The sequence below is a fragment of the Podarcis erhardii genome (genome assembly GCF_964252035.2).
Source record: "Podarcis erhardii genome assembly, chromosome: 14".
NCBI classification, from domain to species: Eukaryota; Metazoa; Chordata; class Lepidosauria; order Squamata; family Lacertidae; genus Podarcis; species Podarcis erhardii.
This window is the reverse complement of record NC_138503.1, coordinates 28,839,134-28,855,418: the sequence shown is the minus strand read 5'-3', so window position 1 is coordinate 28,855,418 and position 16,285 is coordinate 28,839,134. Positions and strand designations below refer to the sequence as shown.

At 48.6% G+C, this 16,285-nt stretch overlaps 1 protein-coding gene across 1 annotated transcript in view; it reads left to right on the top strand.

Annotated features, from left to right (window-relative positions):
* The first annotated feature begins 3,129 nt into the window (after positions 1-3,129).
* Positions 3,130-16,285, top strand: part of RASGRF1 (Ras protein specific guanine nucleotide releasing factor 1) — a 63,774-nt gene continuing 50,618 nt past the window's right edge. Inside the window, exons 1-2 of the mRNA XM_081838749.1 lie at positions 3,130-3,517; positions 14,822-14,928. Of these exons, the coding sequence (XP_081694875.1) occupies positions 3,254-3,517; positions 14,822-14,928 (371 nt within the window). The 5' untranslated portion in view covers positions 3,130-3,253. The remainder of the gene's footprint in view (positions 3,518-14,821; positions 14,929-16,285) is intronic.

Sequence of the window (16,285 nt, the reverse complement as noted above, 5' to 3'; positions counted from 1 at the left end):
AGAAACATATCTCCCACCTGTGAGAGATGTTTGTGTTTCTGCCATTTGCTCTAGACCCCTCAGGTTCTGCAGCATAGGGGCTACCCCTGGACTCCACCTCACTCTTCCAGATCGCTCTCCTGATTTTCCTGTGGGCTCTATCAAGAATAGGGATGGCTCACCCCCTCTTTTTTTGGCCCAACAGACCACCTTCACTCTTGGTCAGCCTTTCAGCAGCCACTTGTCAGCAGTGGGTATAGCAGTAGAGGAGATTTACTATGGAGAGCAGCAGAGGAGGAGGCTGTTGTCCCCCTCTTTGCTCATCAAATGACCATCCAGTGACTGGGGAAGTGTTAATATATATGAGACTGCTGAAAGTTGTAGCCCAAAGCATTGGTGGGGGCACAAAGTTTGGGAAGGCTGATATTGACGTTAGTGGACTCCTGTTCCACTGCAGCAGACAACACTCTCAGAAGGAGCATGACTGGCATTGCTCTCGCTTCCTCCCATGCTCTGCTTCTGCAGGTATGTGGTGCAAGCAACCATGAATGTGCTTCCTGTTTCCCAGACAATTCCTAGATATTTCCATGGTGATTCATGACCTAATTTAAGTCATTGAAGTATTACCCACATTTTCCAGTCAAAACAAAACTAATTGACATAATTTCCCTGACGTTCTTCAAGTCTGTTTAAAGAAGGCAGGATCTGGGTCAGTGAGATGAAGTGGGAAGTCTACAGGTGTTTCTTGTTCCTCTTCCTCCTCCGTGGCCTTCATCCCCAAGAGTTCTTAGAACTGGCCCAGCAGCTCAGTGAAGGCTTCTTCCTTGCATAAATTTGTCTTGCTCAGTTCATGGATTCTGAGCCATAATTAGCGGCGCTGTCAGCAGCAAGGGGTGAGTTGAGAAGCTCCAGGACCATTTTTTCAGAGCAGAAGTGATCATGTTATCTTAAAATCAAAGGAAATGGAAGCAATCATGATAATATTGTCAGGTTGCTACAGATTGTCAAGCCAGGCAGAAGACTTGGATGAGGCCCTTAGAAATGTCATATGAGCCCTATTGCATCAAACCAAAGTCCTTCCTAGTCTAGCCACCCATCAGGGGCCAATCGGGTGCCTTTAGGAAGCACAGAGGTAGGAGATGAACACTGTGGGATTCTCCTGCTCATGGTTCCCAGAAATTGGTGCTCAGAGGCATCCTTCCTCTGATACTAAAAGCAGTACTGGGCCATTGTAACCAGTAGCTATTGACAGCCTTTCTAACCTTCTTTGGAAGCCATCCTAATTGATGGCTATTGCATGTCTTGTGGGAATGAGTTCCATAGCACCACATATGCTGCTGCATGGAATAGTAATTCCCTTTGCCTATCCTGAATTTCCCAGCATTGTTGTTGTTGTTTAAATTTGTATACTGCCCTATACCCACAGGTCTCAGGGTGGTTCACAGGCTAAAATCGCAATATGAAAACACAGAATACATAATCAAAATAAAAACAAGAACAACCCAAGAACACCCTCCACCCCACCCCCACCACCAATTCAGCTTCATTAGTCATAAGAAATCTGTTAGTCTTTGAGGAGTCACAAGACTCTGGGTTTGTTTTTTCTACAACCGACACAGCTGCCCTCTGAGTGTTTTTGCATGTACTGTATAGGCTCTGCTTAATATGGAAGAGTTTCTCTTCTGAGGCGGAATTTCCCCTACTATGGCTTATCCCTCGCTTCACTTTCTCCCCTCTTCGGAGCAGGGAGGCCAGGAGGGAATGCACCAAAGGGGACTTGATAAGAATCCTTTAAGCATAAACCTTTTCTATCCTCAGACTACAGAGCTTATCGTGACATATAGATCAGAGGCCAAGGTTTGAACCCCCACCCCACTCTACCCCCTAGAGGCAGTTCCAAAAGGATTTTCCCCTTCTCCCAAATAATACCTGTTTTTAAAAAATGGCTGGAGCCTTGAGCATCCCATTAAGACTGAGATTGCTGTAGGGAACTGTATGTGGGAGTTTTAACATACATTTTTTTAATGGTTAGGTAAAATTAACTCTTCCGTGTGGGCAGGTGTCCCGGTCTACCTGCTAAAGCTGTGCGTTAACGAGAGGGGAAAGCGAGGAGGAAATGGGGCACAGAGGTTTGGAGAGCTGAATTTTTCGGGTGCAATAGATTGATAAGAAAAAAGGACTGCTCTGCAGGGCGGTCTATGAAATGTTGCTGTCACCATGAGAAATTATGCAGCTGTCACCTGAGAAATCCACATTCCTGGATCATAAGGAGTAAGATAGCACTAAACCGGGTCCTGTTTGGAGCAGGACTCTGGCAGGCAGGTGTTTCTGGCTCCGGCAAAGGTGCCCTTCCTTCCTACCCTACACATTCCCTGGAACATGTAGGCGCCAGAGGGAGGTTAAAAATAAAAACGGGCCAAGTCCCGCTGCCGCATTCCTGCTGGCGGAGAGGCTGACATGGTGATGCTAGCAGCGACGGTTTCTAACACCGCCAGCAGCAGCGGCATCTGCCGCCAGCTTCAGTACCAAGAGGGTCTCCGGCTTCTTCTCTGGCATGCCGGGGTGTGGGACCTGATCCGAGAGGTAGCGATCGCCCGTGCCTTCCTGCGTGCCCTCCTCCCCAGTCCCGTGCCTCGCTCTGGAGGGGCGCGCGCAGGTTTCGTCATGACGCCCGGTGCTGCGAGCAGAAGGGGTCCTTTGCTCTCTTCTCGGGCCGTGGGGAGGCGATTGCGCCCAGTGCCAAAAATGCCCTGACCCCACCAGGCGGCGGAGAGGAGGCTGGGTCGTTTGGGAAGGAAGCTGGCACGGCGCCCATTGGCATCGCCGTGGCACCGCGGCTCGCTTGCTGCCGCTCCTGCCAACTCCGGCAAGGCCGCCAGGCGGGTCTTCGGGCGTCGCTGTCCGGAGTGCTGATCTCAGCCTTCGAGCGGCGCTGCCGCAGTTGCCGCTGTCCGCGGTGCTGATCTTTACTTGCGAGCGGCGCTGCCGCAGTCGCCGCTGTCCGCGGCGCAGATCGCTGTCCGCCGCGCGGCGGGAGGCTCTGGGCGCCGCTGTCCGCGGTGCTCATCACATGACCAGCCCGTGAGGCGAGCGCGGAGCTGGCGGCAGCGAGCCGAGCCGAGCCGGGCGATGAGGAGGCGCTGCCCGGGCTGAGCGCTGCTGCTGCTGCTGCTTCTGGGGGCATGTGAGAGGCGGCTGGGCGCTTCGGGCGCCGGGCTGCTGGGGCTCTGCGAAGCGGGATGCAGATGCGGCTGTGAGCGCCGCCGGCCCCGCCATGCAGAAGGCGATGCGGCTGAACGACGGGCACGCCGTCTACCTGGGGCTGCTGGCTAAGAAGGACGGCGCCCGGCGCGGCTACCTGAGCAAGCGGAGCTCGGACAATACCAAATGGCACCCCAAGTGGTTCGCCCTCCTGCAGAACATGCTCTTCTACTTCGAGAGCGACTCCAGCTCCAGGCCGGCTGGCCTCTACCTGCTGGAGGGCTGCGTCTGCGACCGGGCGCCCTCGCCCAAGCCCAAGGACCCCCTCGAGAAACAGGTAGGTGAGAGACCCGGGATGGGAGGAGGACTGGGAGGAAGTGAAGGGGTCGGGGGTGTTTCGATCTGCTGCTGCCAGCCTGGGCCGTGGACAGCTGGGTGGGGGAGGGGAAGGGAGAGGAGCCCTGCCCGGTGTGTCCGCTGCCTTGAGATTTGTGTGGGGACGGTGTGTGCTAGGCGTCGCAGGTGCTTGTGACACACCTGCCCCCTTCGAGGCCAGAGGGGGTCAGGAAGGCTCTCCAGCTCCAGCTCCAGCTCTCCCAGCGCTGCAGTGCCAGCAGTCTCGCGCTAGCTCCCCCCTCTCGTGTTCCCATTTTTGGATTCGTGTGCTTAGGACTCTATGCGGGACGGGCGGAAGGTACTTCCTTTACCCCCACCCTCTCCAAGAAGCCTGCTCTGGCCAGGAAATTGAAGTTACTTCAGCCAAGAGAACATTTAAACAAAACCAAAAAACCCACAACATTTGGGGTAATCAGTCGTATTAATTAGTCAGCAAGTTGAAATGCAAGGGTGCCCCCGGTGGAGAAAAAGAAGAAGCAGGTCTTCTGCAGCAATCCATGTCACCCTCCACCCGCCTCCCTCAAGCACAAATCACCTTTATCAAGTGAATATTTGGGTGCTGGGCTTTAGGAATTATGACTGGGTCCAGGTCGAGGCATCTGATGGTTCTTAACCTGTAAACATAAAGTGTTATAGGAAAAGAGCCATTTGGTCCCACCAGAACTTTCAGGGTGTGAACAAAGTCAGCTTGCAGTGGGTTTGCAGAGAGTTTCCCTTCCACACAGGACCTGGGGCCAGCCAACCCACCCGCTGATTCCTGAGCTATCCTGTTGATTTAAATGCAGTTATGAGAGATACGTTGCGGCCAGTCCTTGACTATCTGCAGAGTCTCCTCATCAGTGAAACTACCCATGCTAGAGCAGCATCTGTGCTAGACAAGACCTTCAACAGTTGGCAGTTGGCTCTGTCCATGGCACGCTGATGCAAAGTCTTCCTTACCCAAGATCACGAGGAATGACCCTCTCTATTAATCTGAGGCCATCCTGCAGGTACAGAGCTCAGCCCCTGCAAAGCCAGAAACCCTTGAGGATCCCATTGAGAAGATCCTTCACAGGCCTCCATAGCTTTGGCTAGTGAAACAGCTCCACTGTCAGCTTAGGAGCAAAGGTGGAGGTCTCTGTCTGCAGTGATGGGGCTTGTGGGTTCTGCCTTTTGAGGAAACTCGATGAGGAGGTTTGAAAATACAGGGGTGTCAATTGAGCATGTAGAAGGACTTGTTGGATAAAATGACCATTAAACTGTTGGAAGGAAGATACTATGTGGGGTGACTTCCTCGCCCAGGAGAGATTGGTTTTGTATTTGCAATTGTTGCTTCTGTGCTACTGATTTGTCTAAAGTCAACCAGAAGAGGCAAAGACAACATAGCCAACATTGTGCTCTCCAGGTGTTGTTGGACTCCAAGTCCCATCAGTCCCAGCCTGCATCTTTGGTGGTTAGGGTTGATGGGAGCTGTAGCTCAATAATATATGGAGGGCACCACATTGGCTACTCCTGCTCTAAGAAGACCTGAGTCATGAGGCTATCTTCCTGTCCTCACTCCTTCTCTTTCTGTTTCCTCCCCCCACCTGCATCCTCTTCCATAGCCCCTGGCAACTCGTGAGCCATTTTCAGGTCCCCCTTTTTCTTCTTTGGCACACCTTTCTCAGAATCCTTAGGGCATCTTGGGTGCCATGCGTTCTTCCTTCACAGAAAATAAATAGCAATGCCAGCATTTGTTTAGTGCTTTGGGAGTGTTCATTGTCTGTACGTTATCTTAATAATAGTCACAATAACCCTGCAAGGTGGGTCCTCGTTTTGATCCTGACAATGATCTGAAGTCACAGGACATTGCCAAACTATTAAAGCGAATGAGTTTTGGTTCTGAGCAGGGCCAGGATGAGAACCTGTCTGGGACCTGTTTGTAAGTAACAGTGGAGGAAGACAATGTGTCCCATCAGCACATTGCAGATGGGAGGTGGTTGACCTGGAAAGAAGAGTAAGGAGCTTGCCCCAATTTGCACATGGCTTCCCTGGTGTCCCATACAAAACTTGCTTCCCTCATGTGGCAGGTGCATGAGTGGTCAAATTAGTCCTGCCCCTGCTGCCAATGAGAAACCACTGTGTGTCTGTGATGCCAGCATGCCAAGGAAAGTATGGTCTCTTGATTTAGGGATCTCTGTGGACATCCCATTTATAACTTTGGCCTCTCAGCAGGTTTTCTCTCCACCCCCAATAGTTGTTATGTATTTGATTGGCCAACTGCTAGCAAGTACTATAGATCTTGGCCTGACAGCTCTCTCTCTGGATGCAGAACACAGGAAGCTGCTTTATACTGAATCAGACTATTGGTCCATTTTGCTCAGTGTGGTCAACACTGACTGGCAGTGGTTCCCCAGTGTCTGAAGCAGGAATCTCTCCCAGTGCTACCTGGAGATTCCAGGGAATGAACCTGGGACCTTCTACATGCAAAGCAGATGCTCTACCATCCAACCTTTTCCCATATGGACTTATCAGCCTTGCTAAACCATTGCTGCCACACTTATCCCTCACCGATGTTGACATTAACTTTCTTTATTTCACAAATTGCTGTCAGGTTTTTTTAACTTTTTGGTGGGACTGACCAAGAGCCCATTTGGCATTGATGTATGGGCTGGTAAACCAGTTGGCCATTTCTGTCTTCACCCATGTCTCCTTACATGTGTACGGACTTATCCGTCCACTAAGGGAAGGGATGTAGCTCAATGGTAGAACATCTGCTTTGTGTGCATGAAGTCCCAGGTTCAGTCCCCAATGGCATCTCAAGGCATGGCTGGGAAAGACTCACCACTACCTGAAACCCTGGAGAGCCATTGTTGTTAGTCAGTATACAGAGCTCCATAGGCCGAGGGTCAGGACTCTGTAGAAGGCACCTTCCGAGGCTTCCCATATCTGAGGAAGGAGGAGCTTGTTGCAGATAGCAGCCCTTCCCAAACCAGCAGGTATGGGATATATTTTTCTGCTTCAGACCAAACCAACAACACATTGGGAATTTGTTTCATTCAGCTATAACTAAACGAGTCCCCTTTGATTTATAATTGAGTCCATTTTGACATTTGTAGAGCTAGTTCATGGCTGGGTCTCCTGCACAAAAGGATTAATCACCCTGGCCTTGGCCCAGGAATTGCAAACTTAATCTCCAAGTAGCAATGTGTTTTATTTCTCAACAAGGAGCATAGTGAAGATCAAAGGCCTCTGACTTTGGTCAGGGCATTTCAACTCTGAAACCTGGGTGGAAGTGAAATCTTCAGATAACTGAAGAAGAAGAAAAAATGTTTTCCTTCTCTAGTGGCAGCTTTTGGAACTAGATGTTCCCTTCTACTTGAATTGGGGAGATTTTCAGGGTGGTGTTCTAATTTGCTACAGACAGGTTATATGATCAGTTAAACATTTTCCTATCACCCCATCATGTCCAGACAAAACACCAATATTACTACTGAACTGCCAGGGAGAGAGCCAAGGTGTCAATAGGCAGGCTCACCTGTCAGATTCTTATCAAGGAAACTACAAGTGGAATATCTGTAGGGTGGAAAATAATAATTAATATCACCCCATGTGGGTTAATTAATAAAATAATTAGCTGAATCCTTAGATTCAAAGCATGGGGTTTAACACACACTCCAGCAAGAGAGAGCCCCCAGCAGAGTATAAAAACACAGAATCATGCAACACAATGAAGCATGGGAATAATAGACTGTTAGACCTTTTAAATATCCTGTTCAGTCCACTGCCTCTCTTGCAGTGAACAGACCACAACGTAAGTAAATTGAAATGCTCTACTTAAAAACTCCAAAGGTCAGATTCATGCATTATTCCATGTGGCAGCAAAAAGAACACAGGTAGAAAGTCTTGAATTTACAAAATACAGAAAAACATTTATGAACACGTGGTCTGGGCTTGAAGTGATCAAGCCCATATGTGTTGCTTGGTCAGCTTTACAAGATGGAAGAGAATGAAGAAAGAAATTTCACTTCTCCAGCTCAGTCAGCATTCACATAACCTAGTAGTTTGGATTGCTGTCTGCTGGCAGTTTAAGTTTATAGTTCATGGTTCCCTGTAATTTTCTGACAACCCCTTTCACAGCAGTCTCATCCTTCTCAATGAGAGACCTAACTACTCAGGATTTCCACTGAATTTGCTATGTCAGGTCTTGAAGTTGTGGTCAGGTACAAAAAGTTTTCCAATTGCTGACCTGTACTGGTTGTTGTCTGGCAAGAGTTCAGATTCATCTGGGCTCTTTAGAAAGTCAGTAACCATTGGTGTGGCTACTTCCATAGCTTCTTGCAGCCCTAAGCTGTCAAGCAATTCAATAACTTTTTGCTTTTGACTTAGAAGATAAGATCCTTCTCTTTCTGTTTAAACACTCAAGTAGGAAGAAACATATCCGAGTTGTTCTGCTCCTTTGCTTAGGTCTTTCACAACTTTTGGGTAGTCTTGGTCATTTTCAGTTGCAATGATCAAGTCATCTTCAAATGCCAACACATAAGAAAATTGTCCATTTTTGCATTTGGTGTGCAAGCACTTGTCTGTGTGACCTTGAGTGTACCCTAGCTGTGGGGAAATGCTGTGCAGTTTCTCATTCCATGCTCTAGCAGCTTGTTTCAGATCATAAACCCCTTCTGAAGTTTGCATACTAGATGCACTTCCTTTGGTTTGTTAAAACCTTTGGCCTCTTCCATGCAAATCTATCCTGAGGTTTCTCTATGCAAAAACCCGGTTTCAATGTCTATGTGTTTTGCCTCTATTTGTTAAGAAGTTGCTGTGCCTGAAAGCCGTGTAATACTGGAATATCTCACTGCAGGTGCACAAGTTTCATCACAGTCCTCTCCAAACTTTTGCAAGTAACCTTTGGCCACAAGTCTTGCTTTGTAGTGCTCAACTTCCTCTTCTGCACCCTGCTTTACCTTGAACACCCACTTGCTTCCAGTTGCCTTCTTCCTGGGAGGCAGCTTGGTGAGGGCCCAGGTCTTGTTCTGGTGCAGCGCATTAATCTCCTCTTATGCAGCATCCCTCCACATATGTGGTTGGCATCTGCTCAACCCCCAAGTGGAAGGTTCTCAGGGTTGTGCCAATGACCTTGTGGTGTAGGACAATCCTGGAGATGGGATACTTTTGTTGGGTCTTTTGGAGTGTCTGACATATGGCTGTGAAACCACATCAGTCTCCTCATCACCCTCCAGCACAGACCTCTTCTCTTCAGTCTCCTCTCCTGCTACCTGTTATCTGCTCCTCGGCTTCTTCTTCCTGTTCATCATTTGTGCTAGGTGATGTGACAGTAGAAAGCAGATATGTCAATTCAGGAAAGTTCAGGAGGGCTCTTATTTCTTCTTCTGACCTCTCAAAAAAATATATCGCAGTTCCTCTCTTGGCAGCTGTCCTGTGTTCATCAAAATGAACCACATGTCTTGTGCTGACCTTTCCAGTATTCAAGTCAATTGCTCTGTCACCTTTGCTCCAGTAGCATATCCAATCATAATTGTCTGTCCTGATCTGGAGTCTAACTTGTGTCTATTCTCCTTGAGTATAAAGGCATAGCAGTACAAGTGGTGGCCATTTCACACGGGGGGGTTCCATTCGTCCCGCCCCATGTGTGTTGGTGGCGCAAATAAGCATTTCATCCCCCGTTCTGCCCTCTTCCGGGTCCAAAAGGACCCGCATGTCTGTGATCACGTGTCAGTTGGACACACCTAAAATGTTCACTGCCTGTACTGCCAGATACATGTTTGTGTGACATACTCGGCACTCTTCCATGTCAAAGTTCTAAAGCTGTACATGTACTTCTCTTGGTTGGCAATCTGTTGTGGAGATATATTGCAGGGGCTACCACATCTCCCCACATTTGTTTGGGAAGGCCAGGGTCACTCGGCATGCACTTTGTCATCTCCATAAGAGACCTAAACTTTCTCTCAGTGACTGAGCTTTGTTGAAGGGTGTGTAAAACACTCCCCACTTGTGTGTAATCCCCTCTTCATCCACAAGAGATTTCATGTGGCTCGAGGTAAACTCACCTTCACTGTCACTGACCAAAGTTGTGGATTTCCTCTGAAGCTTATTGCTCACCGTGGTGATGTGTTTTCTGAACTGTACAGTTTCACTTTTCTCCTTTAGAAAGTACACATTGCAATACCTTGAGAAATCATCCAGAAAAATTAGTATGTATTTATACTTCCCTAGGGAGGGAACATTAAGTGGGCCATACACCTCAGTGCATACTACATCTTGCAGTCTGGTGCTTCAGTAAATGGAGGGAAATAAACTTTAACACTCTTCTCAGTGATACAGCTTATGCACTTGGTTGTGACTGGTGCATTTTGGTTTACCTTCATCCCTGTTGCAAGCTCCTTGCATTGCAGTTCAGTTGTGGGACATACAGTGGTACCTCGGGTTACAGATGCTTCAGGTTACAGACTCCGCTAATCCAGAAATAGTACCTCGGGTTAAGAACTTTGCTTCAGGATGAGAACAGAAATCGTGCTCCAGCAGTGCGGCAGCAGTGGGAGGCCCCATTAGCTAAAGTAGTGCTTCAGGTTAAGAACAGATTCAGGTTAAGAACGGACCTCCGGAATGAATTAAGTTCTTAACCCGAGGTACCACTGTATAGGATTTGATGCACGTGATTTTCTTTCAATTGATTGCTAAGTTTGCAGTTTAAGGTTCCTGGACCTATACCACATCTCTTTATGGTTTCACCATATGCAATTTGAATCCGCTGATGGGTTGACATGGTCAGTGCTGTCAAATAAATCTACATCATAACTCATATATGAAGAACATCCAGAATCAATTAACCGTTTTGTTTGATTTTGCATCACAACAGTTTAGAGTTAGATTCTTCTCATGCAAGGGGGCGAAAGGGGAGGATGCTGTGGGCCATGGAAAAGTTCCAACACTGGATGGGACTCTGGTTGCTGGGCAGAAGAGGCCAGGAGGCAGCAGTGCTGTGATGAGGTTCCCTTGCTGGGGCCCTTTGCTGTCAGTGATGCTTATTTGGTTTTGTGTCGAAAGGTGATGTGGTGTGCCCTGTTGTGTAGCACCTGCCTTGTGTCGTTAGGCCTTTTAAACAGTGCAGTTTAAAGAGAAAGACAAGGAGGGGCTCCTGGAACCTTTTGCCAGGATGTGGCCCAATAGCACATCTGCTCAGGAGGAGGAGAGATGTCGATGCCCTTAGAAGAATCAGGACTACAGCAGCTATATTTAGATGAGAGAAGCCCTAGCTCAGCCTGGCCTGGAATGCATTGAGGTTGCTGTGGAAATCGTGCATCGCAACATATCCTTGAAGAAGCATTGTGTGGGGGATCCAGAGAACTCTGCTGCTGGAGAGTTGCACCAGGCGAGGTCAACAGCAGAAGAGCCATTGAGATGAAGAGGGTCAGGCGTTCTCTGCCACTCTTCTACTGAACTCCTCCATCATTGTCATGACATATGAGACATGCTGCAGAGTTCTACATCAGATATTGGTGTGGGGGGGGGGTTCTGTTTGTTTTCTTTTTAACCTGCTGCAGTCTCAGGAGGCTGCCAAGCTGAGTGGCGGAAGAAGAGGCAGGAGGGGTTATTCAAACTGTTCCCTTTCTGCTGTTGAGGAATTCAAAACTGTCTTTGCACTGTTGCATTTCTCCCTTTGGCGGGGGGTGGGGCATAGAGGAACCACTGTCCCTTGCAGCTGAATAATGTGTTTAGTTTTTGAGCAGAATTGCAATGGTAGACAAGATTGCGCTACCTCCCTCCCTGCTCTTGGGTGCAGCCTCAGAGGCTGCTTTTCAGCTAGACACAGAAGCTGGTGGGGGCAAAGAAGCAGTTCACACCCTCCTGTCTACACTACATCAAGTGTGCTCCCACCATTGGCTTGGGAAGCAGGGTACACACAATGTGGGCCACAATCCATATTGTTACAAAAGTTAGGTGCCGCCCCATTCTCTGCTGAGCAGTAGCAAGATTCTAGGGGGTTCCAGGCACTCACCCAGGTTCTGTGTTTCTTTGGAGAAAGGAAACACAGTGGAGACTGTTGTAGCTTTAAGAAATATGATTTATTCACATATTTGCACCTTCAGTCTGCACGGGGGGAGCCCATCTCTTACAACATGGTCATTTCAAGAGGGGCTTGTTCCCCACAGCAGTGCAGCACTGGAGTAAAAGTCATCTCTCCCAACCAGCCTTCAGCCAGCCTACCCAAGATGGATCCCGGTCTTTGTTCTCCCTTCTTCTTCCCAGAACACCTTGCTAAAAACACTCCCACCCTGTAACCTCAAATATGCACCCTATCACCATGGCAATCTCTCTGCCCAGGCCCAGGATTCCTCTTAGATGGGCCATCAACACGTTTTGTCATGTTAACGCCTCTATCCCAGGTGTGGCACTTGCTTGGAATTAAACGTAGCCTGTATTTTCCCATGGGCCCCCAATCTTTGCTTCAATACTCCAAATAACTAGAGTTGCCACGTGTCCTCTTTTTCTAGGACATGTCCTCTTTTTTCAGGGGTAAAATTTCTGCCCAGGTGGATTTTTTTTATTATTTGCAGAAATGTCTCTGGCTATACTTTCTGGATGAGACATCGACATAACAGGTGGTTGAAGACTTGCTTTCCTTTTCTATTCTCCTGCCCCCATCAGCAATATATCACAGTTTCAATACCCTACATATAGTAGGGGTATTTAAAATGAGAGCCATTATAGCATCCTCTTTTTTGCTCTTCAAAATATGACAACTTTAAAATAATCAAAATCCTACTATTTATTAATTTCTAGGGTCTAGGGGGGTCCCCCCAAATCTATAACAATAGCTATCCTGTTGTTTCTTACAAAATGCTGTGTTTTGATGCATTTTCCCCACACCCAGCTTCAATCCGAATTGAGAAGAAGAGTGATCTAGCTGAGTTTTTGTTTAAGCTCACATAAATGCTTTCATATTATCATGCGTCTTTGATATCTTAGCACTCTCTCCTCATTGCTTTTTGCACATAGTGTAAAAAAATAAAGAATAAATGGAGATAAGAAATGGCAGGGTGCATTAGACACCGTTACAATGATTATTATACGTGTTATTATTAATTTTATTCATGTACCAGTTTTATCTTCCAAGGATCTCAATGTGGTGTGCATGGTTGCATTAGCAGCACCAAGGCTGGGGTGCAAGACTAGGCAGTGTGTATTTGAGGTCCTGGGATACCCAGATGATAATACCACACATACACACCAGCCTCACTGATGTGGTCCAAAGGAAAGCAACATGTTTGGCACCAGCTTGGCTTCAGGAATTCCCAGAAGGAGGCATACAAGGCACCATCCCACTGACCCAGGAACTCTACTCTGGATTTGTGGAGGGTTTACTCCTTAGACTTTTCTTCTCCTGAGGATATTCCACATGGCGGCAGAGGTTTAGGAGCAGATGGGCTACCTTCACAGGTTGATGAGCCTCAACTGCCCTTCGCTTCCCTCTACAGCATGTGCAAAAACCGCCTTCTTGACCAATGGACCACCTATTGGTCTCAACCAGTCAATCCACCGGAGCCTGTATTTGCACATAGGGGAAGTCCCTAACTCACTGAGGGTTTGAGACCCATTGGCTACCCTCACCTGGTTTAGCCGGCCAGTCAAAGCCATTCCCTGGGTGTGGTTGCTGTCCTATGCTGGCAGCTTCTAGGAGCCACAGGAGAGATCTGGCTGGAATGTAGTTAACCATATATAGGAAAGAGTTGCATCTATTGCTGTGACCCTTTTTTGCCACCTTTGCCCTACCCACCTCCAGCATGTGGCCACAGAAGGTTGTCCAAAAGAGGATGTGTCCCTTGGCTAGAGTAAGAGAGGAGCAAAGGAATCTGCTTCATACTGTGTCAGTCTGCTGGTCCATTTAGTGCAGTGTTCCCTACACTGACTGGCAGCAATGTCCCTCCAGGTTTCCAGATAGAGTCTTTCCCAGCCCTTCCTGGAGATGCCACTGGGGATTGAACCTGGGACCTTCTGCATGCCAAGCAGCTGCTCTGCCACTGAGCTACCGCCGCCCTTTCCCTCTCTAGAGCATTTGCTTTAGTCTGTGCTTGGAGGCCATCAGTTTTGTGGGGCCATGTGGTTGGATTTTGGATTCCAGGACGTCCTGGCGAGAGCGGAAGCCAGAGGCAGAACGGATGGCGCTCAGCATTTCCTTATTTATTTTCCAACTTACTCGGTTCTGTCTCTGGCCTTAGAGAACATCCCTTGTTTCCTAGGAGACTGCAGGGAAGGAGAGTAGATGAACTGCGAAAACTCTTTTGCGGTGCTCGAAGCCGCCCTGATGAAAATTAACACAAATACAGTAAATGCCAAGGGAGGCTAAAAATAGCCTCTGTGCCAAGCCCCATTCTGCTCCTGTCCATGTCAGCCTGGCATCTGAGATGCAGCAAAGTCTGCGGGGTGGGGGGGAGCTTCCAGGGCTGGTGGGTGGCCTGGATTCTAGGGGCCTATTCTGGGGCAGGTGCCTTCCATGGGCATGTGTCCATCATGCCCCTTGCTTTCTCAAATGCTGGTCCATGATCCTGCTGCAAAGGTTCAGCATTGGCACCTCTTAGGAAGGTGGGGGGGGGGGGCATAGAAAGTAGCTGCCCCAAACCATTTGCTCATCATAGTGCCTCTGGAGGGGAAATCTGGGTGAGCTCCCATGTCCCAAATGGCAGGGCCGGCATCTGCTGTCCCCACTACTGCTGCCCCCTTCCCACAGCCAGCCCATGCAAGCCAGACCACAAAAAGCAGCCAGGTGCACTGCAGAAAATAAGCCAGGAAGGAAGAGACATTGAATCATAGGGTTGGAAGGGATCTGAAGGGTCATCTAGATCAACCCCCTGCAATGGCATTGCTGTAGTTTGGAAGTGGCTGGTGGTCTCTCCTGGGGCCCTCTGGCCTCTTCCCTTGGCAAAGTGAGGAGGGAATGGCTGCAAACTGCTTTCTCCTCTCCTTTAGGCAGACTACCTTCCAGCCGAAGGTGATTAATAAATTGATGGTAACAACAACAACAACAACAACAACAGGCCCAATAATGCTGCAAAGCCGTATCTAATCTGTCATGGCTTCCATGCTTTTGCCTGCTAGAAAATGCTTTCCATGGACTTTCCCCGTAATAAATTTGTAACCTTTTGAGTTAGTCCTCTGCTTTCTGTGTCTTCTGTGTAACAACGTCAGGATGAGTTAGTGATATTTGGCAACCTTGCAGTGGAATGCAGCTGGCTGTCTTTAGGAGTAATAGCTCTTCTCTTTGTTTTTATAGCATTATTTCACCGTTAACTTCAACCATGAAAACCAGAAAACCCTGGAGCTGAGGACAGAAGATGCTAAAGACTGTGATGAATGGGTAGCAGCCATTAGCCATGCCAGGTAAGTCCTCCTCCTTTTCTCAGTGGCTCCGTGGAACATGAATCCTGCTGGGGCAAGGTGTCTTGGGATGGAGGGCTGGGCTGGCATGTGTCAGGTCAGGTGCAAGAGGCCGCTGACCATGTTAATTCTGCTGGGGGAGAGAGAGTGGGAGAGGGAGCCAGTAAGAGGCCTTATTTCTGGTCACCCTTGCTGAGCAATGGCTCATAAGTAGTAGTACTGTAGTATTATTAGTATTAGTAGTAGTAGTAGTAGTAATATAATATATCTACCGGTATTTCCCCAGCCACTCTGGGTGGCTCCCAACATAATATTAAAAACACGATAAAACATAATAATAATGTATTATTATAGCACAGAAGAAACCATATAAGAGGAAATCAGCCCCTCTGGGCTGCTTACAGAGAAAAAGCTGACAATGAGCAATGCCTGGGCTGACTCTGGAATTCTAAAGAAGCACAGGATTTTGCTCCATGCCTAGAATTCAGCATCCTAACAACCTCAGAATTTGTTGTTGGGTTTTTGGTTTGCTTTTTGCGTTCCACATCTCATGGCTGCAAACAGGGCTGGCCCAAGACATTTTGCTGCTTGAGGCAAAACAGAAAATGGCAGGAGCCCCCTCCCCCCCTCCTCTGCTGCCACCTGAGGCGACTGGAGGCAGCCCAGGGAAGTCCCAGCACACTGAACGTGGGGGAGAGAGAAAAAGGAGGCAAGAGGGGAGCAGGCAGTGGCTGCAGGCAACAAGCACAGGAGGCAGTGAGCAGCACAGTCCTTGGGCTCCAGATCAGCCGCCCCCTCCCAGCTGTGCCCAGCCTGCCTCCCAAGGTGACTGCCTTGTCAAAGCCCTGATTGCAAAGATAAGCATCAGCGTGTGCAGTCAGTGCCAGGTAGGAGCAGGAAGCCGGGGGGGGGGGAGGAGGCATCTGGAGAAGGCTTGGGGTGTTAAGGGAGTGTCCTTGCTCTCCTTCCCAGTTGCCCATAGAACTGCTAGAAACAGCCTAAAACAAGCAGGTGTGCCGTGCAGAATGGGAACACCTACACTTCCAGGCATCAGTTTGCTTTGTCTGGAGTGGAAGGTGGGATGCCTTTTTGCAGCACAGAGGATGCTTTGTGGCCTTGCTGACAGAGGGCTGAGGGAGCCCCCCCCCACCGGCCTTCTCAAAATGTGCTGGGCAGCAGCTGGGCAGACTTAGGAGTTGGAGAGGATGTTGCATCAGATATTTTTTTCTCTACTCTTAATGCTGCCTCTGCACCTGGGACGCTGCCAGTTGCCACAGCCAGAGATAAGAATTCATCCTTGACATTTGCGTTTTAATTCCATTCCCTTTCTTTTAACATTCAATTCATTTTCCTGGAAAGG